The 19,038-nt window shown below is 44.9% G+C and overlaps 1 protein-coding gene across 5 annotated transcripts in view; it reads left to right on the top strand.

Moving 5' to 3' along the window:
* DVL1 (dishevelled segment polarity protein 1) overlaps positions 1 to 19,038 on the top strand; it is a 187,221-nt gene that overhangs the window by 33,761 nt on the left and 134,422 nt on the right. For all 5 annotated transcript variants that reach the window (XM_083163376.1, XM_083163374.1, XM_083163375.1 and 2 more), the window contains exons 2-4: positions 8,391 to 8,460; positions 9,114 to 9,235; positions 13,943 to 14,055. In XM_083163376.1, coding sequence (XP_083019502.1) covers positions 8,391 to 8,460; positions 9,114 to 9,235; positions 13,943 to 14,055 — 305 coding nt within the window. The remainder of the gene's footprint in view (positions 1 to 8,390; positions 8,461 to 9,113; positions 9,236 to 13,942; positions 14,056 to 19,038) is intronic.

The raw sequence follows: 19,038 nt of genomic DNA, 5'->3' as shown, positions 1-19,038 counted from the left end.
TTGCCGCGAATCGCGGGAGGGGGGGGGGCGCGCGGGGGGGAGGTTTTGCCGCAAATCGCGGGAGGGGGGCGCTCACCTGGTGGCTGTGGAGTAGCAGTGCTGGGCAACATGGGAAGGCAGTGGGTGTCTGGCACTGTCTGTGGGCTCACTGGGCTGGTTCTCTGTCTACCTCCCAACATGACCCTCTCCAGGAGGGACACAATGCTCTGTTTCTAGACTTCCCCTTAATGTATGATTGCCATCACCTGTTTTAAACAGGTAATTTCTCAGAAAGGTGTTCAGCACAGATGAAGGCAATCACACATTAAGAGGAAAGTCCAGGAACAGAGCGTTATAGACACAGACACCCACTTTGAGTGACAGATGTAGCCAAATATATAGGAGATATTAATATTATATTATTAATTAACAGTCTCTTATATAGCGCACACAGATTCTGCAGCACTTTAAAGAGAATATTTGAACATTCACATCAGTCCCTGCCCCAGTGGAGCTTACAATCTATATTCCCTACCACATGTACATGCGCACACAGACATTCTAGGGTTAATTTGTTGGGATCCAATTATCCTACCAGTATATTTTTGGATTGTGGGAGGAAACCAGAGTACCCGGAGGAAACCCATGCAAGCACGGGGAGAATATACAAACTCCGCACAGTTAGGGCCATGGTGGGAATGGAACCCATGATCTCAGCGCTGTGAGGCAGCAATGCTAACCATTACACCGTCCGTACTGCCCCATATATATAACACATGGTGGGAATAGAACACATGACCTCAGTGCTGTGAGGCAGTAATGTAACCATTACACCATCCGTACTGCCCCGTATATATAACACATGGTGGGGATAGAACCCATGACCTCAGTGCTGTGAGGCAGGATTGTAACCATTACACCGTCCGTACTGCCCCGTATATATAACACATGGTGGGATAGAACCCATGACCTCAGTGCTGTGAGGCAGTAATGTAACCATTACACCGTCCGTACTGCCCCGTATATATAACACATGGTGGGGATACAACCCATGACCTCAGCACTGTGAGGCAGTAATGTAACCATTACACCATCCGTACTGCCCAGTATATATAACACATGGTGGGTATAGAACCCATGACCTCAGCGCTGTGAGGCAGTAATGTAACCACTACACCATCCGTACTGCCCCGTATATATAACACATGGTGGGGATAGAACCCATGACCTCAGTGCTGTGAGGCAGTAATGTAACCATTACACCATCCGTACTGCCCCGTATATATAACACATGGTGGGGATAGAATCCATGACCTCAGCGCTGTGAGGCAGTAATGTAACCATTACACCGTCCGTACTGCCCCGTATATATAACACATGGTGGGGATACAACCCATGACCTCAGTGCTGTGAGGCAGTAATGTAACCATTACACCATCCATACTGCCCCCCCCCCCCCCCCCCAATCGCTCACACCGGCACCCCTCACTGTGCACCCACTGACACCAATACTATAACATGCAGTGAGCGCACAGATTCCAAACCAGGAAGCAATAGCCATCATGCTGCTTCCATCTCTTCCCAGTGACAAGCTTTCTCCCGGCTAAATCAGGATTATCAATTCCCATGAAATATACATTTTCACAATGAAAGTTTAAACAAAATATATTTAGCATGCTTTAAAATGCAGCTTCAAATAATTACACCGCTTAAAAACAAATTATATTTCCCGTTGGTGGGTGGTTCAGGAAACGGTCTTTTTTAAGGTGTACAAGAAATAGTTACATGTATTTAAACCCAGCGTATATGCGATACATGGTCCCGACAGTCGGGATCCCGACAGTCATTAGCTCGACGTCAGGATCCCGACTGGCCAGACTCAGACAGCGGGGCAAGCGCAACAAAGCCCCTTGCGGGCTCGCTGCACGGGCCACGCTGCGGGCGCGGTGGCTCGCTACGCTCTCCACCTATTCTACCTATTCTATTCTCCCTCTTTGGGGGTTGTGGAACCCCACGAGGGAGAATAGCCGGTGGCCATCGGGACCCCGAGTGTCAGGGTTTTGATTGTCGGGATCCCGACTGTCGGGAAACTGTCCGGCACTCCGACAATCCACGGCCCCTCTCAGCAAAACGGGCCCGACGGCTTTTAAAGTCGGTTCCGTTCTGCCGAGATGCCTCTTCAATGCTGTCACCATTGACTAGGCACCTACCGCTATTTCCCCCATTGGAAATAGCGGCGGGGGTTTGAATACCTCTGTTTTTTTTTAAGCGGCAATCATTTACACTGCAAAACCAGGATGATTTTGCAGTGTAAATGATTGCCGCTTTAAACAAACTCTGGAGATTTTTTACCAAACCTCTCACTTTCTGAATCTCTCATCCTATTACATTTCACCCATGTGTTAATTACTTACACAATGTACCTGACTGTATTTGTGTGGCCGATAACCTCGGGACTTGTGTAAACTACAGAAATAGTGTGGATTGTGGAAGCAATGAGTCACTCCATGAAGATCGGAGGAGCTATCCGTGCTTGCATTCTACACAGGCCTCAAATTATAAGAGCTTAGAGGAGATCAGAAATAAAGCAATGTAATTGTTTAATGGTAAACTACTCAATGCTTCTATAAGTCACTGGGCTAAACTTATAAAACAGCCACAAGGCAATGCTAATAAAATGCTCTTTCTACGTCCCAGGTGCGCTGCAGCACAAACATAGTGTTGCTGGGATAGCACAACAAAGCTGAATATATTATTTATTTATATATGGGTAGATACAAACCGACATGGAGGTAGGAGGGCCCTGCTCGCAAGCTTACAATCTATAGGATATACAAACTATTCCGTAGGAGCCATAAAGGAGGTTTCCATCTTCACATGGCGTTTACTTCATGTTTCGGCATTCTGTTTTTACAAATGTAATGGGTAAATTTACAAAAGATTCTAAAAATGAAAAGAGGTGATTTAGTAAATTTACCCCTAGGGGCGGTATTCAATCTGGGATTTCGGCTGTCGGAATGTTCAGAAAAAAACAGATCCGACTTGTTTTAGAGTCGAATCTGTCTTCGATGCTGTCGTAAATGGCAGCATTGAATAGGCCGCGGATGCTATTTACCCTGTTAGAGATAGAGGCCGGCATTGAATAACCCCCTAAAGCTGTGCATACACGGTACAATTTTGGCTTACGATTTTGACTTTATAGTCAAAATCCTATATTTAGTTAGACAAAATTGAACAGAGTTAACCCTTCATGTGATACTGATGCGCAGTCCCACGAGGTCGGTATTGCAAGGACAGTTAAGCCGGCCATACTATTGTCTGATTTGGCCACTTTTCGACCGATTCCAATGGATCGCGCTAAGAAATCGCGTGAAAAGTGTCCAAATTAGATGTTTTTAACATCGGATCGCATCTGAGTTGGAGATCTAGATGTATCAGATGTACGCCATTGAGTTCATTAAGGGGTATAGATTACTAGCATGATAGCCAACTCCTCATCCTTGGCAAATCTGCATCTGGTAAAGCAGCGAAACGCGTAGGTGACCCAGCTATTGCACTGATCCATATGCACAGAGATTCTGGGGAGTCTGACCCAGCCCTCCTTCTATCAGATTTTTTTCAAACGTGAGATTGCTTTACCGCTACAACATCCACCTTTGGCGATCTGAACCGGCCAGTGGCGACCGGGATTTACCACGCACCCTAAATTCTGCCACATCACTAGTGAGGACTCACCAATTCCATCAAAACAAACCTTCCAACGGCCCCCTGTGACTTGCAGCGTACCCAAAGGGCTATTTTCACAGGCTCCGGCTCCTGCCGGGCGGCGAAACCCCGCACGGCCAAAAGCCATGCCGCACGGAGAAGATTACAAGGGGATGGCCACTGCTGTCCTTTCCAGTGGTGGGATCCGGCTGCAACCGTCCCGTGTGAATGGACACAATCGTGTCCATTATTAACTACTGTGTGCTGCACTGCGCAAAGCTAAAGCGATATGGCCCATTGTTGCACAGGACCCCTCACTGCCGTCTCTTAAAGAGACCAGAATTATGCCATCATATCGCCGCAGTAAAAATATAAAAAATGTAGTGGTACATAATGATGTTACTGAGATGGGACTCAATAGGCCCAGTCACTTCCTCACTCGCAAACCCGGCAATTATAGATGCACAGGTTGCACGACATGTAGCACCATGGAAATTGGGGATACGTTCCATCACCCACACACAGGGAAACAGTATAAAATCAGATTTCCCTTATCGTGCAAGTCACAGGGGGCCGTTGGAAGGTTTGTTTTGATGGAATTGGTGAGTAAAAAGTAAAAATTGGTGGCAAAAGTAAATGAATAAACAGCACAGTAGGAAAATAGAAAGAAAGTAGTGTTACATTTAGGAGGACATGTATTCCTCATTTCTTGGCATCCTGTCTTTCAAGGTTCCTCCTTCTCTGCAAATGTTACTTATCCAGATGATAAATCACTATAGAACAGGAACAGGGATCCAAGCCAAAGGTTCCCCATCCCTGCTGTAGAAGACGGTGTATATTTGAAAGGTTGCCATATACAGTACCATTTACATAACCTTTTACAGAGGGTGTTTGTTCTGACAGTTACTAACACTTTGAAGTAATGAGAGTTGTAGTTTACCCAGAATATTTAGAAATGCAATTACTGTTGATTTAGAGGATAAGCTGCAGCTTGATGCTTACTACCATACCTACATTTTTCAACTGCTTGAATCTTTGTTACTACACCCATGTCAATGACCCCAGTTTATAAACCTGTCTCTCATGAGGGCATAACAACGGACAGGAGACTGTAGAATAGCTGGCTCCCCTGCATGTACCAGGTACAAAGGGATCTGCTTGGGACTTCCCGCTCACTTTCCAATTGCAGTTACCTGCACTAGATAAATGATGAGAAAGGTGTTTCAACACGGTTAACTGCAATAATGAATGAAGCGGGAAGTCCAGGAGCGGAGCATGTTGTATGTGGAAGAGGTGGGTTGGTGGCAGTTGGATGAGCCGGTGATCACCTCTACTCAGCATTTGACCACAATCTATAACTCCCGGAGAATGGGCAGCACAGTAGGTTAGCAAGAGCTACATCTATTTTGACCATCTTGCCAAAATTATATAATCCCTTTTAAATGAATAAAAATATACAAAAAGAGTACTTAGCACTATTAACCTCCAATTGCATTTAAAAAAATACAAAATAAATTAGTGTTACGTCACTCTCAGCAGTTAAGCATTTTTTCCTAAATTACAGAAACACTAGAGCCAAAACATAAGAACCATTATCTAGAGCTAAAACAAAAATAGGAATAATGGCGGCCATTTTATTTAAACCAAAGTTCATTGATATGTATACAAACCGCCTCACCAAAAATATAACACTAAAAATGTTCATCAGAGTTCAAAGTGGCAATATATAAATATAAATGTATACTGTGTATATATATATATATATATAAAGGGGGGAGGGGGGTGATGACACCCCCCGAGGAGTGCATGAGGGAAGAAATAGCTCCTTAAACGTTTTTTCGCTATTTATCAGTATTTTTTTTTCTGAATAATGTTACATCAGCTAAACAAGCAGGTAACATGTTAATTCCTGCTGAATGTAAAATTCTGCTTCTATAATCTCCAGAGACAACTGCTCGGTAAAAGAGAGAGGATCCAGGGAGTTCTGGCACTCTGGTTCTCTCTCTAAGCCTGACTTGTCTTGGCTAGGCAGTACTCTTACTTGACATTCCCTGCACACTACTTTGTAATACACTTTATTGTTCCCCCTAATCCCTTAACAGGCCTTTTTATGTTTAGTGGATTCTCCCCATTGATTTTTAAAGTGTAGGCGTTGACTGAGCAGCTGCTTGACCACTTTACTTTATTTAAATAAGACAGGATTTGTCCCCTCCATGCCTGCCAGTGTTTGCACAGATACGATTATGATATGTTGAGAGATGGCTTGTGCCTTCCAAGTCCAAAATCTTGTGCAAAGTTGGAAGACAAAGAAGAGTGTGTTGTCTAATGGTTGCATCTACAGTTCCTTCTTTTTACACATTTTTAACCTTTGACCTATGTAAAGTGGATTAGATGTATAAGCAGTGAATTTCCCTGGGGTCTTATCATACTATGCACCGTCTCTAGTCTAGTGCAATAAGATGAGCTTGGGTCGGTAGTGAGCTGTGTTCATTATAACTTTGATCATTTACTCTAGGCGCAACAGGAGGGCTAACTGGTGCACAAACAAAACATGGAATCGTGATTGTTAATCACAAGCTGTGGGATATGATTTAAAAAATAATAATTTATAGTACAATAAGCTGAGCCACACTAACCACGTTGGGACGTCCAACGGTATGCAAAAAGTAAATGTAATGGAAAATGAATAGAAAAAATAGCTTGCTGAGGCCCCAATTGAGTTAAAATCAAGTGTATCCAATGGTCTCTATGTGGGTGCAGCCGAGCACAATGAGTTGAGCTACAGTATAAGCAAAAAAAAAAAAAAAGGATTGTCTCATTGGCGCCATAAAAGAGACAATCCTTTCCTTCATTTTCCGCTTATGGTCAGTTGAGATGCCAGTCGGGAGAAGCTCAGTTGACCACACAACTCAGCGGGGCGGGTTACTGATGTTGCTCACTGATCCCTGGGTGCAGCTAAGCCATTATTCTTTTTATTTTGTATTACATTTATTTTCTGTCTGTGTGTAGCCAGTGTCCTATCCAACACAGACTGCCTGCTGTCTCCACACTCGGCTTTCTTTTACTGGCCATTTGCAGAGTCTGTTCCCGGAAGTGAAGCTTTTTGCATTTGCAATAGCCTGTAGCAGGCTACGCAGGCTAATTCAAGGATCGGTGGGAGCCTTGGATTTGGTCCTGCTATTGCAGAGACTTTGAATCTGGGGATTGCAGTTTCTCCTGCTCATGCCGGCTGCTCCTGTCTCCGACTGTGCAGTGTGACATGGTCAGAGGTCACGCTGTGCAGCCCCCCAGCAGCTCTGTCCGAGCTTGCACTGCCACTCCCAGCTGCACCGCTCCTGGCCGCACTGGCCACCCATGGGAGTAAATGTGCAGGGTGGCTGGTTTTGGTGGTGGTGGGGAGGGGTCGTGGATTGTTTTTTTCTTATTAGGGAGGCCAATCTTGGGATCCCGGGATTGAGCATTTTTCAATCCAGAATCATAGGATTGAAAAATGCCCCGGGATTGACATCACAAATGCAGATCATGACATCACCTGGACAGATATTCCCTGCACCTGCATATTGGTACATTTGTTCCTCTGGAGACCAAATGGCAAAGGCTCTGTCTGCCAGGACTTGGTTTGCTATGTGATTGTATCACACCTGCCTACTTCTCCTGGAGAGGAGACCAGATACTACATGTCATGGGCAGGGCCGGCGACAGGGGGGGGTCAAGGGGAACAAGTGTGACGGGCCCCAGTGATCTGAAGGGCCCCAGAGCTTCCATGCCCCAGCACAGCCGCCAACTGTACTAGATGGCCTGGCCCGGCCATCTACTGTGCACCATCTGTGAGTGGCTGAGTCTGACTGACTCACTGTGTGCCACTGCCGTCTACTGTGTATGTGTGCCCTGCCACTTGGCACTCAGAGCCGTCTACTCTGTGTGTGTGTGCACAGCCTGGGGCCGCAGACGCACAGTTGTACCTGCCACTGGCGTTGTGGCCTCAGTCTCTGGCTCCTGTACTTTTACTGCGCATGTGCGGATCGTCTGTACCGCGCTCTGAGAATGAACTTCCCTGCCTGCTCGTAGTGCTCGGCGTTCTTTTGTGAAAGTGACAGGCCAGCAGCAGCCGGGAGCCAGCAGGAAGCTGCTGCCAGGAGCCAGGCCTGAGAACGAGAGAAGTCCGCACCTGAAAACAGGATCTGGAGTAGCGAAAGGTTAAATGAGGCTTATGCAGAAGAGGGTTGTGTGGATTTGGGATTAGGTGGGGGGCCCCAGAAATATCATTGTACAGGGCCCCAAGATTTCTGTTGCCGGCCCTGGTCATGGGGGCGGGACAAGGCTAACGTCACCAAGCCCCGCCCCCATAACAGTCAAAGCAGGGTCAGACTGGACCACAGGGATGCAGCACAAACTCCTGGTGTGCTCCACTGCCCACACCCTCCTCTTGGGGGCAGGTTCCAGACTGTGCACTTGAATTACACATTATACATATGTTACCTGTACAGGACTATGGTATAATTACTACAGTGCATTGCTGTTATTATTCTGGCACATCATCATGCATGCACTACTAATTGTTAGCCAAGCCCCTAGGTATGGGCCCCTACTACTTCATTTACCCAGTGGGCCTTTTATGCGCCATATCCGACACCGAGGAGAGGCAAATAGTGTGTGAGATGATGAAACATTCAGTCACTAATTCTTGTGTTACATTCATCTTTCAGGGTGGTCAAAGAAGAGATTTCAGATGACAACGCAAAGCTCCCGTGTTTTAATGGAAGAGTGGTGTCCTGGGTGAGTGTACTCATAAAGAAGGATGGGATAGTATCATAGCCTGTAAAGCGCAACGGAGTCTGCTGCGCTATACAAGACACTGTAAATACATAAATAGCCTATGAGTCAGAATCTTTGTCACATGCTGTATAGGAATTACCCACAAATGGCATCACCATTACTGTATTTTTGATGATGCTAAACGTTGATGATACAAAGGTAAAATTTTCATGTGTACAATAAACCAAGTTGACATATTTGACAAGGAATGCAGTATCCTATTAGAGAACCAGTGCTATGTAATAATAATTATAATACTAATATTCTGTTTTCTGAAGGTTTTTTGTTATTGGAGAAGTAATTTTAAAAGTTCCTGCAATTTTGTCCACCTTATCATTACCATTTTCCCCGTCGCATTGGCTGCAATGGTCCCGTGGACACACCTCTGTTGTCTGGACCGGGCCCCCCCATGACGTCCCAATGCAGCAGTACTGCCTATCGCCACCCACGCTGGCACATAGACTGTGGTTGCATTTTCCAGAATGTCATAGCGTGTGGCGGTTTATGCACAAAACGTATGAAGCTGAATCAGGCCCTTGAATTGAAATTGATATTCATCAGTTATGCAATATATAAAAATCTATATGAACTGGTTTTTCCTTCTTTTTCCACAGCTGGTATTGGCAGAAAGCTCACATTCAGATGGTGGATCTCAGAGCACAGAAAGCCGAACAGAACTTCCTCCTCCAATAGAGAGAACAGGTGGGATCGGAGACTCACGCCCACCATCCTTTCAGTAAGTCTTTTTTCTTAAATGTATCTAAAGTATATGTGCGCTTACAATGATGGGTACTTTTTATTCAGCACAGCACAGCATAATGGTCCAGCAAAAGAGACCTATATCCTACACAGTGGCGTAACTACTGTAAGGCAGCCCCAGCAGCCGCTTGGGGGAGCAAGCAGTAGTGGGGTCTGCGACAGCTGCTCGACGCACTGACATGCTGCTGCCTGCTGATGCCCACTGACTGAGCACTGGAGGCGAGTCAGCCACAGCGCGGGTGCGGCCATGGCAGAGATAACATCCCCCCCACTGATAAAATTGACTGTACACAGAGCCGGCTATTGGCTACTGTGTACAGGATGGACAGGCGGATGGGTGTGCTAGGGCGGCCTGGGATGTGTCCGAGCCAAGGGAATCAGCAGTGTCTGTTGTCATCATGTCACACGCCGGGGAAACGCGCTGGAGGGGGGGGGGGGGGCGCGCCACAAACTTTTTGGCAGGGGCGAACAAAATTTATAAAAATTTATAGTTCCGCCACTGATCCTACATGTTAGTAGGAATGATCTCAGTTACATGCATTTGCAATCATAGGGTAATGGTTCCTATAGTTATGCATTTCTTAAGTAAGTGCCAACTCACCAGGGGGCAACCCAAGTTCTCCCAATATAGCACTACAAAGATCAGCATACCCCATAGTTACCCCCCCTCCTGCATTCTGCAGGAGACTCCCTGAAATAGCAGCAATCTCCCTCTCTCCCTCATTAGTCTAGCAATCTCCCTCATGTCACCTAACCCACATTACACTGTTACATCATAGTTACCTACCCTCTTGCATTCTGCAGGAGACTCCCTGACATGGCAGCAATCTCCCTCTCTCCCTCATTAGTCTAGCAATCTCCCACATTTCACCTAGCACACATTACACTGTTACATCATAGTTACCTCCCCTCCTGCATTCTGCAGGATACTCCCTGACATAGCAGCAATCTCCCTCTCTCCCTCATTAGTCTAGCAATCTCCCTCATTTCACCTAGCACACATTACACTGTTACATCATAGTTACCTCCCCTTCTGCATTCTGCAGGAGACTCCCTGACGTAGCAGCAATCTCCCTCTCTCCCTCATTAGTCTAGCAATCTCCCTCATGTCACCTAGCCCACAGTACACTGTTACATCATAGTTACCTCCCCTCCTGCATTCTGCAGGAGACTCTCTGACATGGCAGCAATCTCCCTCTCTCCCTCACTAGTCTAGCAATCTCCATCATGTCACCTAGCCCACATTACACTGTTACATTTTTGTGGAAAAAGGGGTACTCTTTACCTAGATGGGCGCCCGCGATTGAAATCGCGGGCGTCGGGGCTAAAAATCGCGGTCATCGCGGGTAAATCGCGGGTACCTAAAAATCTGCTACCCGCGATGACCGCGATTTTCCCATAGGGAACAAGACATAAATGTACCCGCGATCACCACGACGGGCGCCCATCTAAGTAAAGAGTACCGAAAAAGGAATGAGAAACAGATACATTTACACTGAATCATCAGCACCATTTCCCAGCACTCCCAGCACCAAGTATAGTATCTCTTACTAACTGCTTTGGGGCTCATCTACATTTGGATATAAGTCATTTTACAAGATTCCTCTCAGATGTAGCAGTACACACCCACACTTCTGGAGGTGCCACGTTCACATGCTCTTTCCACAATCTCTCCATATATGGAACTAGACACGCCCTTTAAGTAGAGCATGACACACCCCTTCAATGAGGCGCTATGCAAAATTCTATTACCAACTATAATCTCCCTTAAACTAGTTCCCAAAAGTAGGCACGTATGGCATACCCTCCATCTATTGCTCCCATTCATGCCTCTTAGATTAGTGATATGCAAAATGGCAGTTGCTGAAATCAATGTAAAGGCTAATAACAGGTTCACATAGACAAGAAAAACAATTTAATTCAGAAGACCGGATAGGATAGCAAAGGATATTGACATTTACATAATAATGGATTTTTTAAATGTACGTGTTTCGATGGTATATTTTAAGATGTATATTGGGAAGGTTACAACCTTAGGGATGCACTGTGCCAGTATATTAAGAAGCCAGTAATTAATACAAAAACTATATATAGGGAATCCTGATGATATCAGCTATTACAAGTTGAGACAAAGGAACTATACTGTAATAAGTGGTGCCCCATATCGTTTCCATACAACCATATGGTGGCGACAAACTCGTGCCAATATGCTTGTGACCTTTGAGAAAAGAATGTTCTCTTTGATAACGGCTTAGCTTGATCTCGGGAAAAGATCCAAGTGTTATCAGATCTAACACATTAGCAGTCAGTACCAGATAACGCATCTCACAATAACACTGTATTTGTCAGCATTTTTCTTCATACTTTTTATTTTCTTTTGTTTTTTGGCATGACTTAAACTACTGTGACTTAAAATACTTCTAATTTTCCTGATAAAAGCACACAGCCTGTGCGTGGATGCGGGAGTCAATGTTGAAGTTATCTATATTTGGATTATTTAAAGTTTGTACCCCTCATCCACACACACACACATTGCAGCCACACCAATGTTTGTAAGAATGAAGTTTAATATTTGACTAAGAACTGGTGATGTTACTGAGCACAATATTGGTTTCGTCTACAGAATAGCTGCTTCTACTGTGTCCCGGCAGTGTGTGCTTGTTGGGATGCGCGTTCACTGGCATTTTTAATCCATCTTTCTGTTCCTTCGTTAGACAGGTGGCTGTCTACTGAGAGACAGGTTTAGTGCACTTGGGAGAGAGACTCAAGCAGAGGACAGAGCAGGAATGTTTTCCAGTTCTGTCAATCATCTGCTTCTGTAAAGCCTTGTGTACTGAATCTATGTCTATTGGTACAGGGCAATGATCTCTATATGAGTAACTGTCTAACCCAATTCACATGTCCTAACATGGCACAGACAGAAGATGGTTATAAAGATTTACATATGCACAAGTTTTTTATATACTTTTTATTTAATCAACGTGACACATACTATGCTGTGTATAAACTGTACAGTAGCGTATAATATTCTTGCACTTGTAGTGTGCCCACTGATACCACTAGGTTGCGCTGTTGTAGGTGAAATTATTTGGAATGCTGTCATTATAGTCACAAATGAAGTTCATTGCAGTATAAACTTATTAAGGAATCTAATTATTGTTCCATTATATGTTAAGTTTATGTCTTGATTTTGCCAATTACTTGTCCATTCCTTTACTAATAGTTACGGAGAGAGTGTTTGATAAATAGACATAGGTACATGAGACATAGTATTACTTGGATAATACTTATTAATGCATAGGGAACACCAACTCAAAATACATGATCCACAACTTATTAGAATCAGCTTCAATTCAAATAATAAAATACAGGGTGGATGTGACTAAGGCCATAAACAGAGACCCGATAATTGTAACTTCCGGTTGCCGCTATTATTGGCAATAAAAAAGATTTGTTTTTTTCTCTGTGTGTATTAGAATATATGGTACTTGTTTCCTAGCACGGCGCCCAGATTTCCTACGTACGGCACCGTAGGGAAATCGCATTGCATGGGCCATTATAGCTGCATGCGTTTTTTTAAATGTAATTTTTTCTATGGCCATTGTACCCCACTATATCGCATGGCATGGCATCGCATGTCCAATGACATTAGGTATACAATAATATGATTGTATGTCCCAAAAATAGGTTTAACGTGCACCCCCCCCCCCCCCACTATCCACGCCACCCCGAAGCGTGGCGGGCGGCGGCAGAACGCGTCCTCCGACTTTTTCATTACCCCACTATCCACGTCGGCGCTTGCCACGCTTCGGGGTGGCGTGGATAGTGGGGGTTGCGTTGAACTATTTTTGGGACATACAATCATATTATTGTATACCTTAGGGGGAAATTTACTAAAGGAAATTTGTAAAAAAATAGGTGTATTTGTATCCAGAAATACACTTATTTTTGACATTTACTATCCCGAAAATACGGCAATTTGTATTCGTATTGATGTGCCATCAGTGAATAAGTGTATTTCTGGATACAAATACACCTATTTTTTTACAAATTTCCTTTAGTAAATTTCCCCCCTAATGTCATGGCATAGCACCCCAGAAAATTGCATGCGATAAAAAAAAAAATTGCATGCGATTTTGCGGGAGGTGCAATGCCATGCAATGAAATGGGCTTGGGGACATAAGAGCAGTGAATAAATTAACTAAAAATCGCATCGCATGCGATTTTGCGGGAGGTGCGATGCGATGAGATGGCCTGGGGACATAAATGCAGTGAATAACTTAACTAAACAAAAAAAAACGCTTTGCATCGCATGCCACTAAAATGGCATGCAATGCGATGCGATTTTTTTTACGCAGAATAGCCCTCTACGCAAATAACATAGTGGGCGCCGTGCTAGGAAACAAATACCGAATATACACACAGAGAAAGTGGCTCCAAAGAGGAGCCTGTCCCTGCCATGCATCGGAAGTTAGCAATGTGTGGCAGCCATTGGCGGAAACGGTTCACACAGAACCATCTCATGGTATTTTCTGCGGGGGCCATCTGAAAACGGCGTTAGCTGATGAAACCAACCTTGTTAACACTATAATATTGCTTAAGGCAATTTACCTGCAATTTGGGTGCTTTTTGCCGTCAATTGCAGTGAGCCTGTGTAAACGTATGATTTTTCCATTTATTACAGTCCAAATGCTGGCAGCAGTCGGGATGGACTAGACAATGAGACCGGGACAGACTCTGTCGTCAGCCACAGGAGAGAACGTCACAGACGGAAGAACAGAGAGGCTCATGATGACGGTATAGTGACCTACCATCTTGTCGCAGAGTTTACGCCCAATTGTCTGTCTTGTATACTGATCAGCGCAGTCCTACTGGACTGACAGATATGCATTCAATCCTGACACAGACCTTTGCCCAGATCGCATAAAATGATTGTCATTGATTTTATGTGTAACAATGGATGCCTGCCTCAGTTTTGTTTCTGTGATTGACATATGTGCCTGCAATACAGATGCAAAGAAAAAGAGATCGCAAATATGCTGACAGCGAAGCCTGTTGCAGTGAATGCTTTATACCACCGTCTGCAAACAATCTATTCATCTTGTCATGTCTAGGAAGGATTATAAGAGGACTGAAATATACAAATACAGTGCCAGTAGATTGTTGTGTAGACTGGTCCTTATGATTTATAGGAGATTCATTGTTCACTGGTTGGTCATAAGATTGGGAACAGTTGCTAATTAAACAGATGCTGGATGGTAGGATGACAGCATATGTATCTTGTGACAATTTATTCCCGTGCTGCCGGCCCGCTGGCGCCTTCACCTGCGCCTTCCTCCCGCTGCAGTGCTGATGAGGAGGTGCACGAGCCCGACGGCACCGTGCACCTCAGAACCCACTCCCGGCCGCACGCACGCCTGCCAATGTAAGTAAATCTGCGGGTCGGCCGGTGTGGGGGTGGGTATCGGGCACACGCCAGCAAACTAAGGATGCCAATCCTGGGAATCCCGGGATTGAGCATTTTTCAATCCCGGGATTGAAAAAATGCCCCGGGATTGGCATCCCTATAATGGACAGTGCAAAGTTTCTCATTGATGTAACTCCCAGAGGCTGGGCTCCAGCTGTCAGAGGGGCACCAAGAAAGACTGAGGAGCTGCAGAACTAAAGGTGTATATACAGGGTGCAATTTGACTAAATAGTCAAAATTGGAAGAAAAGTTAGCACAAATCCCACAATACAGCTAGCGATGCTGATGCGCGTCCCCGTGGGATTGGTTTTGCAAAAAAAAAAAATAGACTGCGCAGGCAATATTTGGACAATATTTGGACAATATTGTGTACAGTCTAGTGTTCTAGTATCGTCAAAATCGTATACAGCCAAAAATGTTTCGAATATTGCTGGGCAATACGCACACATTGGCTGTGTTTAATTTTGTCCTATTGTGCAGCAGTTATGTCGAGTGAGATATTTTTGAACTTTTTTCCTTAAACCATCACCACAACCCAATTAGCATAATTATTGGATTCATATGCCTGAGACCTCTGCAGTTCCTGAGATACTATCATATATCTGCTGTAACTTGATTGTCATAGATTACAATACTCAGGAGATGTATCAACCTTAGAGAGAGAGAGGGGTGGGGGGGGCATACACGCTGCCAATCAGCTTCTTTCATATTTTTAAACAGTGGTCACTAAATTACACATAGGAGATAGTTGGTTGCTATGGGAAACTCTGTATCTCCCTAAGGCCTGGTACACACCAGAACGATCCTGATTGTTAGTAGATTGTTAGCAGATTGTGTGATGCTCGCACGATCTGTTGGGTGCACACAATCTGCTAACGATCTGCATCCAATCTGATCCCAATCCGATCTGAGTCTGTATCCAGTTGAATGGATCTTTTACAGATCCTCACTGCAGCAGGTAGGATCTGTAAAACGACCAAACGACAGCGGGGACGCGCATCGGATTGGAATCGGATCGGAATTGGACATAAACATGCCCAATCTACATACAATCTGCATCCAATCGGTTGGAATTGGATCCAGATTGATGGAATTGAGCCCTAATCGTTCTGGTGTGTACCCCCCCTAAGGTTTGCTGCAACTTCCCCTTTGAATCAATCCAGTTGTCAATGTGTATACAGTATGTCCACAACCGTCACTGGCAGCACACCAGACAATCCTATCAGCTTTATTGGAACTAGGGAAGCCAATCCCAGGGTATTTTTTCAATCCCAGGATTCGGGATTGAAAAATGCTCAATCCAGGGATCCAGGGAATCCCGGGTTTGGCCTCCCTAATAAAAAAAACATGACCCGGAACCAAATGTCAGTGTAAATGTCCTCTAACTCCGCCCCACCCGCCAATCTTCCCCATCCCCCCTGCCCTGCACTGTCACTTACAGAGGTACTGGTGACAGGCAGCAGCAGGACCGACCGTCCATCCATCTCCAGCGGCCGGGCGGGCGATAGCAGCACAGCGGGCATGTGGCTGGGTGTCCGGGTCCCTGACAGTGTGCTGCACTGACAGGCATGGCGGCGGCCGGGCTGCACAGTGTGGCGTGATGTCAGGGGTCACGCTGCACAGCCTGGGCGCCGTCATGCCTGGGGGCTTTTTCCAGCAGCGCTGTTCGAGGGGTCCGTCACGGATCCCTCCCAACATGCCCTGCGGCCGGCGGGTCACTCTGCGCATGCACAGATGGACTCCTGGGTCACAGACCCGGAAGTCCAGTGCCGGCACCGCATCGCAAGGGACAGATCTTATAGCAAGACCTGTTCCTTGTGTTAATCACGGCATATGTTAGAACATATGCCGTTATTATAAATGTGGTGGCTGGCGAAGGGGGGGGCGATAGAGGGCTGCGGATGTTACAACATCCCGCCCAGAATCTGGTTGGTTGCTATTAACAACATCCCACCTACAACAGAACTCCGATCTTGTAATGTAGGCTCCAGTTTGATATAGACGACATGCTGGATTTAGGGTTAGAAGGTACCACTGAGGCCTCTGAGAACGGATGTATTGTACACAGCGTGCCCGCACTGGTTGTGTGTTGCCTGCAGACATATAGTTTGTCACTGTCAGGGGAATGCTGTGCTCCGACTGGATTGCAGGCTGTGCGTGTGGGTCACCGGTGACTGTATAGTTGCACATATATGCCTCGCAGTCACTTACAATCCTCGTCTTCCTCACTGCCACAGCAGGAGACTTTTACTTGCTGTTGTACTTGGGTTCCTGCGTGTAAAATGTGAAATTGTTACTACAGGTTGAGTAGTCCTCATCCGAAATGCTCGGGACCACTAGCGTTTTGGTTAAGGAATTATTGCAGATTTTGGGATAACTTTTTTTTTTATACTCACCACCTAGTCCCCTGGCGGTTCCCCAAGGGTCCCCCGACGCCCACGGTGTCACTTGGCATCCACAACGGTCTTGGTATTCCTCTTCAGCGGCATCCCGCGCATTGCATCCTTGGGACCGGGGATGCCGCTGAGGAGGAGTACGGTGGCCGCGTGGGACGAGGTAAGTAACCCGGCAAAAAAAAATATTTTGGATATGGTATATTCCGGACAAGATTATACCCAACCTGTATAATGTGAATATGACCAAACAGATGCATAGCTTTGGGCACCAGTTTTTTACATATGGAACATCTGCCCCACTATCTTTTCCACCCATTGGGGACAGCAATACAGAAGCATAATGTGCTGGTAGATTAGACTATGGGGCAGATTTATTAAGCTCGGTGAAGTGATAAACTGTCTGGTTTTTATCACCGGCCAATCAGCTCTTACCTGTCATTTTTCAAACCAAGCCTGTAGCTTCACAGGGAGGAGCTGATTGGATGGTGATAAAAACCAGACAGTTTATCACTTCACCGAGCTTAATAAATCTGCCCCTATAACTGAGCTACTGATGTCATGTCTACTACATCTCCAAGCTTTGGTCCCATCTCCTCCATCACCAGGGACAGTGTCTGTCATGTGCAAAGTGTACGTAGGGGAGGCGTATTGCCCGATCTTGCCATCCGTGTCACTTTGGATATTTTTAAATGCTCAATCAGGGGCAGATTTATAGAAGCGTGGGATAAGATAAAATGGAGAGATATAAAGTACCAACCAATCAGCTGCTTGTTGTTGTTTTTCAAACACAACTTGGTTGGTAGTTTATCTCTCTCCACTTAATCTCTCTTCAAGCTTTGATCAATCTACCCCATAGAATCTAATACTGAAGAAATCCAAACCCTAGTAGAGGTCTAAAATGGTCAGTAATATTAGCTCCGGGGAACAAAAATGTTTAAAGGAATTCAAAATAGAGTCCTTAAATCTGTGTATCCGTTATAAGATGACCTGAACAGTAAGGGGGGGATTCAATAAGAGGCAGCACGGACGGTGTAATGGTTAGCATCACTGCCTCACAGCACTGAGGTGGTGGGTTTGATTGGGGTGTGTGGGGTTTGTATATTCTCACAGACACACAGTATCCCATCCCACAGCTCTGGCCACAGACTCCGGCGTCCCAAATGTGATGTCAGACCCCAGAACCAAAATGATGGGAAATACTGTAGGGGGAAGCATCAGGGGTTCCCGTGTGCCTGAAATACACAATAGGTTGCCGTAGTAACCTGTCTCCTGGTCTCAGTTAAAACACTGATTGATAGATAGATAGATAGATAGATAGATAGATAGATAGATAGATTTTTTTATCATGCAGATCTTTCAAGTCAATATAAATGTAAATATATTGGAATACACACTAGTATTTGACCTGCAAAAAAATATATAAATTACCAAAAAATAATAAAAAAGGGAGAGATAGCAAGAAAAAAAAAAGGGAGAACAAGTTAAAAATAAATAAAAATAACACATTTCCCATAGTGCAAAGCAGTATTTAAAACAATATAAGCAGAATAATAGGTTGACCAAGCCAACCATTTGCATAGGGGGAGATGATAGAGACACAGAATATTTAAATCCTATAGTTTTCATCTCAAAGCTACAATGAATCTTGGATATATGATTAGGATATCTTAATAGTTATCACTTGTTCTCATTAAATTGTTGGGATTTTAATATGAAACCTGTATAATAAGTGTTTGGAAACATGATCACAGTGCTGTTCCCAAGAATGATGACGACCTCAGCCCCCCTCAATTTCGTAAGCTAACAATTCGCTGCCTCTGGCATCTCAGACATGATTTAAAATGTTTTTAAACCAACTTTAGCAAACTCGTTAAAGAGAAAAAGATTTATATATTGTTCAAATTCCTGCAGCTGTCA

This window comes from Crinia signifera, chromosome 19, assembly GCF_055691185.1.
Source record: "Crinia signifera chromosome 19, ASM5569118v1, whole genome shotgun sequence".
Classification (NCBI taxonomy): Eukaryota; Metazoa; Chordata; class Amphibia; order Anura; family Myobatrachidae; genus Crinia; species Crinia signifera.
This window is presented reverse-complemented; position numbering and strand designations above follow the sequence as displayed.